Genomic DNA, 18,127 nt, shown 5'->3' with positions numbered 1-18,127 from the left:
GTCCCCTGTGATGCAGGGCAAACCTTGTTCCAGGTGTCCATGCCCCGATTCCCACTCTGTGCCCCAGCCTAGGCCGGCTCCCCACTAGGATGCCCAGCCCCGTTTGAGGGGATGCTCAGCTCCCTCTGTGTCCGGTGCTCCGGGTGTCCCGATGCCCGATTCTCCTGGATGTCCCATGTCTGGCTCCTCCTGGCATCCTTATAACTGGGGTGTTCCCAGCTCCCCCATTCCCGCTGCCTCCACGACCATCGTGCCCTCTCAGACCCAGATCCCAGTGCTCCCTGTACCACTCTGTCTCTTCTGCACCCAGGTCTTTCCCCTCTCATTCCCGAGCCCCAGGACCCCATCCAGTTTCCAGAACTTCCGTGCCAGGCGCTCCCGACTCCTCCTCCCCAGGGACTCTCATTCTCAGTTCCTCCCGTACCCCATTCCTGTACTCCCGTATCCCCCATCCCCAGTTCCTCCTGGCATCCTCAGCTCCCCGCTCCCCTCATTCCCGATGCTCCCGGGCCCCCCATGCCCGTTTCTCCCGGTTTCCCGGACTACCCCGTCCCCAGTGCCCGCTCTCCCCGGACGAGTCTCCCGTGCCCGGCCGGTGCCAGGTGTTGCCCGGTTCCCCGCTCCTCCTCCTCTCCGCCCCTCCTCCCCCGGCAAAGCGAAAGCGCGGCGGGCGGAAGCCGAGCTCTCCCCGCCGGGCCGGGCCGGGCCGGGGCCGCACCGGGACCACCATGGCTTCCATCGGCAACTTCTTGCGACGGAGCCTGCGGCGCGCCGGCCGCAGAGGTGAGGGGCGGGAGGGGCTCCGGGAGGTGCCGGTGCCGGTGTCGGTGTCAGTTTCGCTGTTAGGACAGGTCCATCCCCGGTGCCGCGGCTGCCGGCGGAGCGGGGATGGTCCCGGGCAGCGCAGCGCGACCGCGCCGGGGGAACGGCGGCAGCGGCTCGGTCCCTCCAGCCCTGTTCTCACCGCACCCCACGGAACCCAGCTCGGGCCGGCTGCCCCGGGACTCGCCGCATCTCTTGCTCCGTTCTCGGGGGTTCAACCCATCCCGAGAGCTGCACCCCATCTCCCGGGAACCTACCCCTTCCCTGCTGAGCCCACCCCAGCCAGCCGCAGGGATCCCCGGCCCCACAGATGCCCTGTCTCCCCACATGCCCGCTGAACGGGGATCGCAGGGCATGCCGTGGCATCTGGGACAGCCGTGAGGGTCCGTGGGGGACCCGCGAGGGAGACGGTGCCCCTCAGGACAGCCGGGTGTTGCAGAGCCTTCAGAAGGCGCTGCAGAAATTGGTCCTTTGGGATTTGTGATCTTTTCCGAGATACCGAAAGGATCATCAGAGTTTTCTGGCTGCCGTATCTCAAAGCAGAACAAAGCAGGTTGGAGCAATCTATGGACTGGGGAGGCTTACTGCGCTCCCCTCCCCGTCTGTTTTGTGCTGGCTCTGGCTCCGCAAGAGCTCGGTGTTGCCCGAGGTTCGATAAAGCCAAAGCCGTTTCCTCTCCGCTGGGGCAGGTGGGCCGCTGGGCGGCACGGGAGGCTGAGCTCCCCCGCAGACCAGGTCGGGAAACCTTGGCACACCAGAGGTCGGGAGTTTTCCGGGAGGAAAGAAACCGGTTGTGCCACAGGCAGAGCGGGGCTGAGCGCAGCCCTCGGCGATAAGAAAAGCTCGCGGCAGCCTTTGCCCTCTCCGTGCCCGGTGGATGGAAGGGTGAAGATCCACGTCACCGGCAGCCACTTTCCATCCGGGAGCTGCGAGAGCACCCCGGCCACCGCCTCCTTCCCCTCCTCGCAGGGGGTGCTCTCACTCAGTGCTGGGGGCGGGGGCGCTCCCTGAATCTTCCTGACATGGGCTATGGGAGAGTCATTGGCTCTTGTGACCCTGGCTTACGTTCCCGGGAGACACTGTGAGCCCTGCCGGTCTGGGACAGTGCTGGGATCTCTGATGCCACATTCAGCCTGCCTGGCAGTTCACTCCTTACATCTCTGGAGCTCATCTTCCAGCCCAGGGATGGGAGTTGTGGTCTTGAAGGGATTTCGGCTCCACCAGTGAGGGCTTTGCAGCCAGACCTGGTGCTGCTGGGGGATCCACACTTCCACGTGGGAGAGGCAGAGTTGGAGCCTGGCAAGGCCAGGCTCTCCAGAGCAGCAGGTTTGGCTTGTTTGCTTCTAAACCCCATGGACAAAATGCAAATGCAGTCCTTGCTGAAGAGCAGATCTGTCCTTCTATGAAATGCAGAATGAGACTGGATTGGCGGGAGTTAACTGCACTTTAATCTTGTCCTGGTGATGGGAAAACAGCCAGTGCCAGTGTCCAAGTGTCCAGCGTGGATGGGGGACACCAGCAGCCCTGCCATGACACCAGCCTTCTTCCCTGGCGTCCCCCAACAAGAACCCCCTGCCTGGGCCACAGCTGGGAGCAGACCAAAGCCATTGCTGGAGCATCCCAAGGAAGAGCAGGAGAAGCAATGCACATCTTGTGAACCTTTTTCCTGGCCTGGGGCCCCTCCTTGGGCAGGTCCAGGATGATCCCCAATGAGGATAAACCAGAGGTATCCTCAGCCAGGTCTCATCCTTCACCTGCTGCAAAGGGGCCCCTTTGGGATGAATTTCACCTTGCCAAAGAGGAAGGACTTTGTAAGTGGAGGTGAGGCAGCCCCAGGGTGCACAAAGGGGTGGCTTTGAGCATCCCCCCACCCCAGGCTGGGAAAGGAATTCCTGGTCCCTGGGAAGGAGCATCCTGTGATGGGACCATGAGTGTCACCTCCTCCTATGAGCCTTCTGTTCCCATCAGCTCCCAGTGACCTGGAACCAAAGGCTGGAGAGGTGATTCCAGACTAAAGGAGGCATCTCTGGAGCTGGAGGGACATGTGGGCAGGGTGTCCACCAGCGCTGCTTTTGGAGCACTGCCATACATGGAGAAGGATAATGGGAATAGCTGATCACAGCCATGCCTTGCCCTAACCAGCTGTGGCACAACTAGAAGAGCTCAGGGACAAACTCTCGGGTCTGGGGACAAACTGCAAGAGCCAGTAATCTCATCCAGCCACATATTTATTTTCCTTGCTGTTCCGAAAAGAGCAGCTCAACTTTTCTGCTCCCCACCGTAATCAGAGATGGGGCAGTTTCTGTATCAAGAACAAGGGAACAAGGTATAAAGGGAGGCAGAAGTGGCCTCTGGCAGAGGGAAGAGCTGTGGCCTGGCCTGGCTGCAGCCTCTGTCCAGCATTTAACTCCTCTCCTTTCCAGCCCTCGGATCTCACTGTCCCACTGTGGCCATGCCAGGGCCCTTGGAGATGCTGGATGGGGCTCTTTTCCCTCCTATTCCTGGTTGTTCAGGGTGTGCCTGCTGATGCTTCCCAGCTGCCCTCCCCAACCAGCCCAACAAGAACTGGGCTGTAATCTCCAGGAACTGCTTTGGTTTAGGGAAAACCCTCCAGTAGCTCATTTGCAATCAGCAGTTCCCTGGCAGGGAGAGGCTGGGATTCATCTGACTGGAGCTTTAGGAGGTGCTCAAACAAGATCTGGGCTGTTTACTTGTTGCTGTTTACTTCTCCTAAGAGAGTAAAATGAACTGCTATAAACACATTCCCACACCTCCCTGCCCATGTTTAATGCAGAGCCCATCTGCTCTCCTCATTCCTTGTGTCTGCTTTGCTCTGAGCATCCTTCTGCCCTCACTGGGCTGGGGCAAAGGAAGGCTGGGGGTGTCAGGATTTTCCCTAAAAGACTCATAAAAGCCATTTCTCTTTCCTTTTCGTGTCCCCATTTTTGGGGCCAAAAGTTCTGGGCACCAGGACCTGGTTCCCTTCAGCCAGTTCACATGTAACTCTGCAACTCCTCCCTTACCCTCAGACCTTTCATTGCACTCTGATCAGATTTTTTTGGGATCTTTTTGGCTACAGAAGGAAAAGATGGGGCCTCTGCTGCGGAAAACACCCCCCCACAGGTACCACAGGGGAAGCAGGGGGAGCGGAGCTCAGTCTTCTACTCTGCCGGACAGTTCTTCTTTGAGTACCTGGTGGTGGTGTCACTGAAGAAGATGCCAGATGGACATTATGAACCCAAGATAACCTACCAATTCCCAAAGGTATTTAGTCCTGTGTTTCTGATAAGATTAGTTTTCCGCATTTAGAGGAGAAAGGGATGTTGTTCCTTTCCCATCATTAAAACTATGGAAGGAGAAAAGTGCCCCATGCTCTTGAGTCACCGTCCCAGACCCCAGGGCTTTGCCTGCCCCGGCTTGGGGTTGCTGGGACCATCTGTCCCTCCCCATGATCCCAGCCCAGGGCCACACACCCCAGGAGAAAACTCCAGGGGCTCTCCCTGGCCTCCTGTCCCAAAAAGGGAGACCACAGTGGGGAAATCACATCTCAGGGAGGTGGCACAGGAAGAGATCACATTTGCAGAGGGTCCTTCTGCTTTGCCTCACTGTCCATGGGATTTTTGGGAGGTGCTTGTCCAGACATGTGCAGGTCCCTTCTGCATCATTCAGAGGCAGGGGTCTCTTTGGGGCAGACCTCATTCCACTGAATCCCACCCCATTCCTGGTGACAATGGGGACCCTCCATGTCCCTGACTCTTGGCATCACTTCCACCCAGCGTGAGAACTTGCTGAAGGGCCAGAAGGAGGAGGAGGAACGTCTCCTTCAAGCCATCCCCCTCTTCTGCTTCCCCGACGGCAACAACTGGGCACCTATCACTGAGTTCATCAGGTACCTGCTCCACTGCAGGGTCTGGGCTGGGGTCCCCACCCCTGCTGGACTCCCGAGGGCTGGAAGGAGCAGCCCAGCCCAGCCCAGCTCATCCCAGCCCCATGTTTTCTCTCCTTGCAGCGAAACCTTTTCCTTTGTCCTGACAAACGTGGATGGCAGCAGGAAGATTGGCTACTGCAGGCGGCTGCTGGTGAGCCCTCCCCTCCCCACACCCACTGGGGGTGTCACTGTCACCCCCTCCCCACGGGGGGACATGTCACCTCCTGCCAGGCCCAGAGTTCAGCTCCTCAGAAAGCCACTGGCCTTGACCACAGTGATGAGGAGCAGCAAGAGGGGACCCAGAGGGGTTTTTAAAGCTCTCTGCTGAGGCATAACTCGGATGGAGGAAACAATGAGTGTTCACAAAGCCTGTGGATGTGGCACCTGGGGATATGGTTTAGGGGTGCATATGGTGGTGCTGGGCTGCTTTTGGACTTCGAGATCGTGGAGGGCTTTTCCAAACTTAACAGTTCTGTGATTCCCCACTGGCTTCCACAGCTTCCCTGGCTCCTTTCCCATGTCTGCAGTGGTCAGGATGGCTGCAAATCCCACTTGGGATCAGGATGGGAATGTCAGTGCAGCCATCCAGGTACCAAGGAGCTAGGAGCCCTCAGCCCCATCCCCAAAAGCTGCATCTGAGCAGTGGCTGTTTCTCAACTCATGGGTTTGACCAGCTCAGGGTCTCTGAGATGCAATGGTCTCCCCTGGCTGCTGCTTTGAACAGGGACATAAATCCAGGAGGACATCCCTGTGCCACAGCTGGATCCACCACCCCTTCATCCTGGTGCACCTTCCCATTTCAGCATCCAGGGATGAGCTCAGGCTGTTGGAACTGGATGTCTGGAGGGCTGAAAAGAGCAAACAGACCCAGGATAGTCCACTTGAAAAGGGAAAAAAAGGCAAAGAACTCATCCCAGTGGCCCCTGTTGCAGCAGGAGGCAGGATTAACCCCAAGGATGGTGGGGCAGGGTGTCTTGGAGAATGTGTGCCTGGATGGGAGGACAGTTTGCAAATATGCCAAAGGACTTTGCACCGAAATAATTAACAACTTAGGCACCCAAATCACCTTCTCTGGGCACCCTCTGCTTTTCCAGCATCAGCTGCATCATTGGCCTTGGCCCTAGCTTTGAAAATCTCCCAGTGAGTGACTGGGAATTTGAGGGGAGCAAGTGAGGATCCCTTTGGAGAGTGGAGCTGGTGCAGGGGGCTGGGAGATGCTCAGATCCTTTTCCCACACTCTTCCAGCCATCCGGGCGTGGTGTCCGACTCCCCGAGGTTTTCTGCATCATCAGCTGCCTGGGCTGCTTTGGGCTCTTCTCTAAGGTAGGGACGTGGTGGCTCTGGCCCAGTGGTGGCCCTGGCAACTGCTGCTTTATCTGCTGGGGATTCCCAGCTCACATCTTTCTCACCCAGATCCTGGACGAGGTGGAGAAGAGGCGCCAGATCTCCATGGCAGTGATCTACCCCTTCATGCAGGGCCTGCGGGAGTCGCCCTTCCCCGCCCCAGGGAAAACTGTCACCATCAAAAGCTTCATCCCCGAGTCCGGCACAGAGGTTGGTAGGGGACCCAGGGGGCACCTCCTGGTCTACACCTGGGAGCATCCTCCACCCCTGCAGCACCCAGGGGTGCTGACCATAGCAGGGCAGGGTGGGTGAGGCTGCCAGAGGCCTCATTGCTTGGGGAGATGGGAGTTACCTCTCTCCTGATCCAGGAGGCGAGCAGTGAGGATGAGGATGGAGCCCATCCCCAGGAGATGCTGCTCCATCTTTGCAACCTCTGCAGCTCCCCCAGGCTGAAGCTGGAACTGCTGCACAAAAACCTCTCCATATTCTATGTTGGGACCTGCCTGGCCCTGTTGCCAGAGCAGGATGTTGCGCCCCAGGGGCTGGGAGCTGCTCCTGAGCCAGCGCCCGCTCCTCTGGCAGGTTGGGAAGCACAGTGGTGCCAGGGCTGGTTTGCGCTGCAAATTCCTTCCCAGAAGAGGTGGTCAGGCACTGGCACCGCCTGTCCAGTGCAGTGGTGGAATCACCATCCCTAGAAGTGTTCAAAACACACGTGAATGTGGCACTTGGGGATGGGGTTGGGGGTGAACATGGAGTTCATAATCTTAGAGGGCTCTTAGAAGGCTTTTCCAGCCCTCATGATTCCATGATTGCATGATTATACTTTTCTCCATACCACTGTACTCAACTCCCAGTCTTAATTCCTGCCTGGTTCAGCCCCCAGGCAGGTGCAGGTGTGTGACAAGCCCAGTCTTCTCATGTAGAGAAAAGATCTGATCCAGGCATGGATGAGATGATCTCATTGCGCCCACACACAGCCCAGACTTGCACGGGAAGAGCTTTTTAATTTGCTTTTTCTTTTCATGTGGCAAAGCCAAGCTGGAAAAATAGGTAAAATCCACTCTGGCACTGGGCAAAATACCCTCAATGCTGAGCATCCCGTGGATGTGCCAGGGAGGGCCTGAAAGCAGGATCCCTTCTCTCTAGAGCAATTTAGCAGCTGGTGATCTAAGCCATTTCTTAATCCAGGGAGCTTGTGCAAGACTTTGCAGGTTGCTCAATGCTCTGTCCCAGGGCCATGGTTGGAAGCACAGCCTGGGCTGCCAGAGGGAGGAGGAATGGGGATGTTCTTCAAAAGAGCTGCACTCTGGGGCTCTGGGCAGGGTCTGGAGCAAGGAAATCACTGAGACCAGGAAAGGAGGGGAAATAAATTCTGGGTACTGCATGGGCTGAGGTGGGGATGGGGCAGGATTTGTGCTGGAAAGGGGCTGTGAAGCCCAGCCAAGCCTGATGCTGCTGGCTGGAAGATGCTGCTTTGGTGGAAAAGCATGTGGAGAAGGGAATTTTCATCCTGAAGGATGGGGAGAAGGGCCAGGACTGTGTCATGAGCTGCACAGTCCTGTTAACCCTTCAGTACTCACCAGGTCTGGCTGCCATGGGGATTGATGGAATTGGGAGGCTTGTGGGCAAATGCAGCTGAGTAGCCAGCCTGCCTGCAAGCATCTATTAGGTCCCTCACTTTTGGGGCATCTTAGCCGGGAATTGCCAGGCTGACCCTGCCAGAGAGACTTTAGAGGAAGGGTTTGTGGCATTTGTAGGAGCCGTGCCCTCCCCACTGCTCTCTTTCCTGGCAGCTCACAGATGACCTCTCAGACACTGAGATGGGACATGTCCCTGCCCCCCTCTCCAGGGACGTGGGAGCACTGGAGAAAAGAGGCATTTGGGTTAAAAATCCAGTGCCCCAATAAAGAGCCCCACAGTGCTCATCACTGATGGTTTCCCCGAGCTCTCAGTGCTGCACAGGCTGAATCTCCTGGCAGGATGAAATGGAGCTTGTCCCTTCTACATGGACACAGTGCAGATGCTGCAACACTGGGTCATGAATTGCTTCCAAATCACCTTCTCAGGAGGCCAGGGCAGGACGGGGGGAGTGTTGCCCCTCCTAAGCTGGGGTTCCATGGCTCTTCCTTGGCAGCTCATCGAGCTCACACGGCCTGTGGATGCCCACCTGGAGCACGTGGAGTTCCAGGCTCTGCTCCAGCGACTCAGCCCGCACCTCATCCTGCACATCTTCGCCTCTGCCATGTTGGAGAGACGGCTCATCTTCCTGGCTGAGGAGCTGAGGTGGGTCCTGATCTCTTGGTTATAAAAATGCCCATAAAAAATGCCCTTGAAGTGGCACAGGACACAGCAGAGCTGGAGGTGGGGTGTTCCCTCCTCCTTCCATGATATCACTGCTGGCTGCCTGTCCCACAGTGTCCTGTCCCAGTGTATCCACGCTGTGGCTGCTCTCCTGTACCCCTTCACCTGGGCTCACACCTACATCCCCGTGCTCCCCGAGTGCCTGCTGGACACCGTGTGCTGCCCCACACCCTTCATGGTCGGCATCCAGATGCGGCACCTGCAGCGGGTCCTGGAGCAGCCAATGGAGGAGGTATTTCATCTGGAGGGGAGGGCAGCTGGGTGGAGCCATCAGTTCATCTGTGTCCCCAGGTCTGGCTTGGCCCTGGGGCTCTGTGCCCTTTTTCTATCCAGGGAGGCTGGAAATTAGGGTGTCCTCTATGTCCCCTCCTGTTGGCACCTGGGGTGTTTGTTACCTCCACATTCCCCTGGGAGCTGCCCTGCCCCTGTGCTCCAGGAGCTGCTTTTGGGGTCATCCCGGTCTTGAAGCAGAGGAAAGCTGTGTGGGGACAAGCCACCAAACCTGCAGCAAAAATTGTCCTTGTGGGAAATGCCCTGGTCCCCCTGCCCAGGTCCCTCCTGCAGAGAGGGGCTGATCCCTCTCCTGCCCCCCTCACGGGCTGGTGACACACCAGACCCATCCCAGAATGGGTGGGAGGAAGCCCAGGTGCCCTGGCAGGGCTAAACCTGCTCCCTCCCTTCTCTCTTTCAGGCTCTGATAGTTGATCTCTGTGAAGGGAAGATCATCCGGGCGGTAGGTCCTCCCTGGGTGGGTGTGGGGCTGGGGGTGGCCTGGATAACCCCAGAAGGGCCTTTTCTCCTTTGTGTCAGCTACCTGGCAGCTTCCACATTTTTAAATGGCTTCAAACTGCCAGAGGGCAGGGTTAGATGGGATTTTGGGAAGGAATTCTTCCCTGTGAGGGTGGTGAAGCCCTGGCCCAGATTGCCCACAGAAGCTGTGGCTGCCCCTGGATCCCTGAAAGTGTCCAGGGCTAAGCTGGATGGAGCTTGGAGCAATGTAGTCTAGTGGAAAATGTCCCTGCCCATGGCAGAGGGTGGAATGGGATGAGCTTTAAGGTCTCTTCTAACCCAAACCTCTCTGGGATTTTGTGGTTCTATGATTTTGGGGGCAGAGCCATCTCCAGTGGCACCCTCCCAGGGGGAACATCCCAAGTGGGGATGTCTACAGCCACTGCTCCTGGCTTTTGACCAGAACAACAGGGTCCATGCACTGGATATCCCACACCCACATCTCTGCAGGACATTGTGATGATGATTAATTAATGAACTTTGACAGCCCCACTGATGGGCTGCACCAACCCCTGGCCCCCTGAGCTGGATTCTCTCCAGTGCTTCACGGCCCCATTGCCTTCCAGGTGGGGGATGAGGAGGAGATCCTGCCTGGAAAGCTGCAGAATGAGATGCTGATATCTCTGAACAGGCACAACAACAACAACAACGTGCACAGTAAGGATGTCTGTGATGGTAAAAGAGCCCTGATCTGCCCTCTCCATGGCTAGAAACTTCAGCCAAGGGAGTTTCCTAAAGTTACCTGGTCTGGGATGTTTCTGCCCCTATTTGCAGGGGTGATCCGTTGGGTTTTCCTCCATCCTTTTAAACACGAGAGCAGGAACAGATAATTCTGCTGGAAAAATGAATTTTTGCTAATATTTAGAACATTAAGATGGTGCCACCCTGGAAAGCAACACCCTGGAAAGCCAGGGTTCCCTCAGCAAAATTAGTCTGATCCTTGATTAGTGGCAGAAGAAGGCTCTAAGCAAGTAACTCCTGGGGATGCAAACACAGGCCAGGTTAGCAGAAGCCCATGCTGTGTGTTCAGAGGTCTCATGCCCACCTCTCGTGCTCTGTGTCCCCTCCAGCCTCGGAGCAGGTGAATGCCCTGGTGTCAGAGGCCTTCGTGCAGTTCTTTGTGCGCCTGGTGGGGCACTATGGCTCCCACATCAAGTGGGGCAGGAGTGGCTCTGGCAGCTTCCAGGAACGAAACTTTTGCAAGGCCATCGCCTCCAAGAGCTGCCGCCGGCTCCTGAAGAAGTTTGTGAAGACAAACATGTTCTCCCTATTTATTGAGGAAGCGGAGAAGAGCAGGATCCCCCAGGAAGGTAATGGTCGCATTTCTCATCCCCCCTCTGTGGAGTGGGCTCTGTGGAACCCTGGGCTGGTTGGTTTAGGGGCAGAGATGCCTCGTGCCTGGTGAGGGGTGGGATGCAGCCTGAGCTGAGGGTGCTCAGGGTGCTGAGCAGATTCTGTTTGCTCTCAATGGCCTCATTTCTCCATACCTGTCAAGCAAAAAGAAAAAATCCTCATTTGTGACTCCCCATCCCGGGAAGTGTCTAAGGCCACTTTGGATGGGGCTTGAAGCAAACTCGCCTAGTGGAAGTTGTCTCTGCCAGGGCAGAGTTTGAAACTGGATTAGCTTAAAGTTCCCTTCCAACTCAAACCAGCGTGGGATTCTGGACTCTATGATTCATTTTAGATCTTGTCACTTGCCTGGAGCTGGGGCCAGCTCACTGGGAGCTCTGTGTTGAGGCAAGCAAGTGGCAGCAGCACCAATATTTGGCTTGGGCACAGCAGCAACTGCCAGGAGCCCAACTCAGCTCAGCCCCTAACTCCGTGGCAGCCGGGCTGGTCCTTCCCCCTTCCCGGGGATTTACAGCGCAGAGCTGAGCCTCCTCCCAGCCTGGCACACACACAAATGGGCAGTGGAGGTGGAGGAAACCACCCAAAAACTGTATTTCTGGATGGAGACATCCTGGGCTGGGATCTGCCACCCCACCTGGGGGACTGCCTCAGGTGCTGCTTCTCTGCCCTTTTATGTGAGACCTTATGGGGCAAACCTGGGGAGAAAGAGAGGGATAGCAACCATCCCCATTTCACAGACTTACAGAATCCCAAAATTACAGCAAACTGGGTTGGAGGGACCTTTAAAGGGTGTCTTGGTTTAGAGCAAAATTTTGGGAGAGAGAGTCCCCAGAGGGGCTCTAGTAGGAAGATAAATTCAATCGGCCCCTCCCCCCCACAACCAGTCCGGGAGAAAATACCTCCTTGGAGAAAAGTGGAAAAAAGCTGTTTATTAAACAATAGAACCTAACAATATTAAAACAATAAAACCCCTTGCAGCTCTAAAAGAGATGACCAACTGAGAAAACCCCCCGGGTTGCAGCCCAGCTCACTCAGTCTCTTATCAGTCCTTCTGGTGCTGGAATTGTCGCAGGCCAGGCCCGGCCTGGCCCGGTGGCCACAGGTGTGAGCTGCCGGTGCTCCCCTGGGTGTTCAGTCCAGAGCAGGTTCCAAGAGGTCCAAAGAAAAGGAAAAGAAAAACCACAGTCCAGGGACTCTTCTTTGCCTCAGCCAGCTAAAACTAACTAAAAGCAAAAGGAGAGCTCTCTGTCCTGCCGTCTGTCTGTCCGCAGACAACACAGTCCTGGAGCAGGAATGCGGGGGAGTACGTGCAATGTCTGAGGAAAAAAAACTGTGCGATTCTTCTCTCCCCCCTTTCACTCTCTGCAACAAGTCTTAAAGGTGCAAAACTTATTATTATTCAGCATAAACCAATGAGACGATTTGGGGATAAAAGCATCATATAGTCAACCCAGGACAAAGGGCATCTGGTTCCACCCCCTGCCATGGCAGGCACACCTTCCACAATCCCAGGTTGCTCCAAGCCCCGTCCAACCTGCCTTGGACACTTCATTTCCACATTTGCCCCAGGTCCTCTGTAACCCAGGATGGCTTGGGACACAAACACTTCCCAGGATTCAGGCTGGGCAGCCCAGTATCCCCCATTCCAAACACCAGCACCTCACCCATGACCTTTTTTTCCTCCACAGCATATTTCCAGCAGAAAATAATAGAGTACCATGAACAGAAGAAGCACAGAAGGGACTCCTGAAGTCCCGAGTGGGAGAAGGGGAGCAGGACTGGGATTGACACATCCCTGCCAGCAGCACCATACTGGACTCTGTTCCTGCCCACCTGGGACTCCTGAGCTGCCTGGGCAGCACTGAGCACCCTTTCTTTCTCAGGGCATCGTTGCACTGGAAAACTCTTTGCACAGAACCAGTGCCAGGCTGGGATTTCCTTCCCACTCTTGGTCACTCCAGGGACAGACTGTGACTCCCAGTGCTTGGCCCTGCACAGTTCTTGTCCTGCCAACACCTCACACAGAGCGAGGGCAGCCAGGGCTGGTTGCAGGACAGCAGGGGTTTGGGGTAATTATTAGAAGGGAGAAAAAAAAAAAGGATGAGTAGGAAATAGTGTTACTTCTCATTAAAACAAACCAGGGCTTTGCAAATAAGGAACATCCCACTGCACAGTTCCTGAGGGTTTGTTATTAACAACTGGTTTATATTGTTTTAATTTATATTGTTTTATTAAGCCATTGTTGAACATCAGCAGGAGCAGGTGGCGGGGGGGGTGGTGTTTGTGGTTTCCTCTCTCACAGCTGCTGCATCACTGGTGCCACATAGAGCCAAGTTTGGCTTTCCAAGGAAACAAAAATACTCATTTCCAGCAGGTTATTTATTTGTGCTGGAGCAAACTGTGAAGGCCACATGGCTGTGGGGTGTCAAGGGGAAACAGCTGATCAACAGCTTCAGGGAGGGAGGAAGGATTTGTTCCATCCCAGAGTAAAACGTGTCACCATCCTCCTTGGGTCTGATTTTGGTGCCAACTTCTCTTAAAACCTCGCAATTCCTCTCTGAAATGTGAGGCCAGCAGCAGATTAAAGCTAAATGACAGTTCTCCTTTCTGAACACACTCCCCCAGGAAATAAATATTGCAGCAGGGAGGCTGGGCTGGGGCTGCAGATCTGACTGGTGCCATCCACAGAAACCCAACCCAGGTACTTCTCCCAGCAAAGGTTGGGAATGAAGGCAGAGCTTCATTCTTCTCCTCTCTGGGATGTTACAGCCAGGCTGTCATATCACTTGGTACCCACCAGGCATCAAAATATCAAAAATATCCTGGAATCATGGAATCTCAGACTGTTTTGGGATGGATGTTCATGATCACCCAGTTCCACCTCCTGCCATGAGCACACCTTCCACACCTTTCACTATCCCAGGTTGCTCCAAGCCCCATCCAACCTGGCCTTGGACACTTCCAGGGATCCAGGGGCAGCCACAGCTGCTCTGTTGTGTCAGGACCTCCCCACCCTCACAGGGAACAATTTCTCCCCAATATCCCATGTAAGCCTGCCCTCTGCCAGTGGGAATCCATTCCCCTTGTCCTGCCACTCCAGGCCTTGTCCACAGTCTGTCTCCCTCCTTCTTGTGGTTCCTTCAGGTACTGAAAGCACACAATTAGGTCACCTCAGAGGTTCTCTTCTCCAGACTGAACAATACCAATTCTCAGCCTGTCCTCACAGCAGAGCTGCTTCATCCCTCTGAGCACCTTGATGCCTCCTCCCCTGGCTCCAAATCAGTTTAATACAACTTCTGCAGTGCTACTGGAAGCCCCAGTGGGGGATTTAGCACAAGAACTGAAATCCACCAGGCTGCCAGTTGGCTTTTACTCTCAGAGCTGGGCAACATCCACCCAAACAAGAGAGATAAAGGATATTTACTTTTGAACCCTTTGTCCAGTCAGGCACAAATGTGACAGAAACACAGCTGGACATAGGGCACAAACAGCAGTGAAAATCTCCAGGCCTGCTGAAAGAAAATTGTCAATTTGTTGTTCAGCCTCACATGTGTTTGGAGGGGGAACAGGAATTATTTGTTAGGAAAAAAGGGGATTTTTGGCACTGGAGGTGTCTTCTCTGGCTCCATAAGTTCCCCATCATGGGTAGAGAGAGTACAGGGTTAACTACAGGAAATTAAATGTTAGTGGTATTTTTCTGGGGGATTTTTATCATATTTAGTTTTCAAAGTTCAACTGACAGCAGAAAACGGTGTGGAAAATCAAGGGCACATATCACAAACAATCCCTTTGGAAAAGGCCACTCGCCTCTCTCTTCTCCTGCTTGTTCATTATGTTGTGAGGAGGTGTCAAACCTTTTGGTTGTGAAGCCAAACACCATCTCATTGAGAAATGGGGAAGTTGTCATAGTTTTGGGAGTAGTTCTTTTGGAAACAATTACAAATCACCCAAGGGACTGGACTGTGTGATTGCTTAATTCCTTCTGGAGAAAAAACTGACAGAAAGTTATTTATTCCTCAACTGCTGAAAACAGATACACAAAAATACATCCTTAAATCAAAAAATATATAAATTTTCAAATGCAGTCAGTGCTCCAGCTGCTAGGCTAGGATTTACTTCAGCTTCAGAAGGGCAGGAGCTGCCTTAGAATCATCAAGTCCCAGAATGGTTTGGGTTGGAAGGGATGTTAATGATCACGCAGTCCCATGGCAGGGACATCTTCTGCCCTCCCAGGTTGCTCCAAGCCCCATCCAACCTGGCCTTGGATAATTCCAGGCATCCAGGGGCAGCCACAGCTTATCTGGGCAACCTGTGCTGGGGCCTCACCACCCTGACAGAGAGGAGCTTCTTCCTAACATGCCATCTAAAAATCTCCTATTTTAGTTTAAATCAATTCCTCCTTGTTGTATTACTGTTTCCTTGTGTAAAAAGTCACTCTCCTTTTTTTATAGGTATTTGTTGAGTTCTGGCTTTAATACCCTCCCTTTAATGCCCAAAGGGTGGACAGACTGTTTGCTGGGGACACTCTGGCAAGGCTCAGCTAGGGCTGCTGGGAGCAGGGACACTGGGGCTGGGTCACATTGCAGCACATCAGCATAACACACCATGTATTTTTAAATCCTTCTTCCTGCTCGAGATTTGCCCAACACTTGATCCAAGCCTACAATAGTAAATAAAACAGCGCCAAGAAATGTTTCCCTGAATTGGAAAGAGCTCGTTTATTCTGCTAAATTGTTAACATAGTTCCCAGCAGAGCACTGGCCAACTCACACCATCCAAACAACTTGGGGCCCGGCCAGCAGGCAGCTCAGCCCCCACTGCTGATTTGGGACTCAATCCCTGCTATGCAGCTGCTCTGGGGAAGATAATTTCATGCTCTGGCATGTGTCACCCTCTGCCAGTGGCCTCGGTGCCAGCAAACAGTCCTGGGAGGGTTCATCCTGCTGGAGCCAGCACAAGGGTGACAGCCCAGTGCTTCCCACTGCTCCAGGGCAGGAACAGCCCCTGCTCCCACCCTACTCCCAGCCCACCTGGCCGTAACCTCTGAACTGCTGTAGTCCTCACCCTCTGGAAATGATTAAACTCCTCTGCAGCTCCATTTCACACTCACAGCTAGGTCACAGCAGCACTGGAGGTACCTGGGGCAAGCTGGGTAGGAGGGAGAAGGAAAATAGTGCTTTGAAACAAAGCTGGTGACACAGAAAGAGGCCCTGAGGTGTCCTGACCTGCCCCTTTCCTGTGTTAAACTCCTTATCAGAGCAAGGGAACTCTTTCAGCAGTTCTTAAAGAGCCAACACAACACCCAGTGGAAATTTCCAGCTTCTCTTTACAAACTGAGAGGAAAACCTGAAGAGCAGAACTTTATTGTTTTAGCAGGGTGTGTTCTCATTCCCAGGTGCTGCTGCTGCAGAAGTTCTCCCTCTTGAGTGTCTTCTCAACACAACAGAAAGGGCCCCATCATGAGATCAGGCTGAGCCCACAAATCCCCTGTCCCCATTCTCAACCCCACAAGCACATCTGAGGTGACCATGGCCACAAACAAGGCAGGTGGAAAGGTCATTTATTCCATTATCTGTCACCAAACCCAGGGCCATAGCAGCACTTTAGAGGGCTTGGATTGCTAGCAGTGACTGTTCCCTGATATCACTGAAACTACATCAGCAGAGACATGGAATTTTTTCTTGGCTGGAGGCATCCAAACTTCCAGGGAGTGAAAAGCTCAGAAAAAGGTGCTCTATTGCATTTCTTGAACAGCAACAGGCTTTAGGTTTGCACATGGAAGTCTGGTCCTGCACAGACTTTTAAAGACTTTGGTTCTTCTCCAGTCTCAAGTATTAGTAACAAATTATTTGGAGTGGCCTAATCTTAAACCCCTGAGGACCGAGAGCAGGAATCTCCTCGTTTACATGGGTAAGTGAGCACGGAGGTGTTTGGTTAAAGGTTGGACTTGATGAACCACCAGACTGATTCTGATTCGAGGAAACCACTCACACTCCAGGGAGGGACTTTCCAAGCAACTGTTCTGCACCCACTTTATGCTGATGAAAGGAAACACGTGATTTGTAAAGGGCATGTTCAAACCCTTCTACTCTCTTCCCTTGCAGACTTACCTGCTGCCCTTGAAGGACAGTAGCAGAGGCTACATTGTCCAGATCAACCCTTTCCCCAGCTCACCGCTGTTAAAACTCAATGAGTTCCCTGAATTCCACTTATATCTAAAAATGTCATTCTAGAGCTGTCACCTCATGCATGGAGATGCTCCTGGCACCAAGGTACTTGGAGCAGAGCTCCAGGACACTTGGGAGCTGCCCCAGGTGTATCAGGATGCAGGAATGCAACCCCCTCTCTATCTCCAGCCTGGCAGGGACCCTGATGGGACCCCCAACACAGAGCCAGGTCCCTTAAGAACCCTCAGCTGCTCTTGCCATAAAACTGCTGCTCACCAGATTCAAAGTGGGAAGGCAAGGGTGGAGTGGGGAAGCCTTACAGGAATCTCCTCCTCATCCCAAGCATGTTCCTGATTCCTCCAGTGCCCCCAGGCTGACACATGACCTCCACCTCACCTGCTGACACGGTGCCACTCCATGGGAAGGAACCAAGACCCTTCCAAGCACAGAAGCCACAAGACTGGGCACTTCCCAGTGCCAAGGCTGAGCCGAAGGACTTGGCATCTCTGCTCCACTTGCTAGCACAGCCCAGCAGGGCCAGCCTGGGCTCTCCCCACAAACACTGCAACCACTAAAGCAGAGCCACCTTCCTTCATGCTCCCTCCAGTCCTGTCCCTGCCAGGACACAAACAAGCTCAGTCTCTCAGTCCACAGCAGCCGGACACTGAGCACTGCCCAGGGAGAGGGCACAAGGGTTTGAAACACCTCCAAGCACTGCAGGAACTGAGTTTTCTCACCACTTCCTGAGCACATTTTCTAATCACTGGGGTATCACAGGAAATCCACGTGAGCACTTACAGGATCTGAGTGAGGTTTTGATTTACTCTTACTGAGGCGTGAAGTTTTTTGGTTTGGTTTTTTTACCTGACCATGAGCTGTGTTTAATTCCTTCAGAACCATGTGATTGTCCACAGGCACTGCCTTGGCCTGAGCTCCCAGCACAGAGGATTTCCTTCCCACCTTCAGAGGGATGCTCCATGGTTAGAGGGCTGGGATTTCAGACATGAGATCCCAGCATTACAGCTGCCCCCTAGCAGCTTCCCCACAGCCAAGGCAGATCCTGCTCGGAGTCACTCTCTGCTTGGTACTTCAGCCCCTTTGCTCAAGGCTGAAGTTCCCCTCAGTGCCAGGGCCTGTGGCACCACATGAACTCCACTGACATGCAATTAAACCCTCCATTAATCTTAGTGTCCCTCATGCAGTTCATGACAGTTAAAACTGTATGAAAACAATGACAGAGAAAAGAAACCCAAACTTACTGCACTATATAGCAAGCAAAGCTCTCAGAGATCCTGGAATGACATGATCCACATAAAAGCACTGGAAAACTACTCTCTAAACCACAGGCAGGTTTGTCATTCACAAG

The 18,127-nt window shown here is 54.1% G+C and overlaps 1 protein-coding gene across 1 annotated transcript; it reads left to right on the top strand.

Moving 5' to 3' along the window:
* Positions 1 to 423: 423 nt before the first annotated feature.
* DENND2D (DENN domain containing 2D) lies at positions 424 to 12,802 on the top strand. The gene is given in 13 exon segments (XM_030965769.1): positions 424 to 684; positions 687 to 783; positions 3,902 to 4,086; positions 4,599 to 4,711; positions 4,832 to 4,901; positions 5,996 to 6,073; positions 6,164 to 6,304; positions 8,229 to 8,377; positions 8,510 to 8,687; positions 9,147 to 9,188; positions 9,811 to 9,901; positions 10,315 to 10,554; positions 12,283 to 12,802. Coding segments are annotated over 13 exon segments (1,614 nt in total). The 5' UTR covers positions 424 to 516; the 3' UTR covers positions 12,345 to 12,802.
* The last annotated feature ends 5,325 nt before the right edge of the window (positions 12,803 to 18,127 follow it).

Source organism: Camarhynchus parvulus, chromosome 26 (assembly GCF_901933205.1).
Source record: "Camarhynchus parvulus chromosome 26, STF_HiC, whole genome shotgun sequence".
In the NCBI taxonomy this organism is placed as follows: domain Eukaryota; kingdom Metazoa; phylum Chordata; class Aves; order Passeriformes; family Thraupidae; genus Camarhynchus; species Camarhynchus parvulus.
This window is presented reverse-complemented; position numbering and strand designations above follow the sequence as displayed.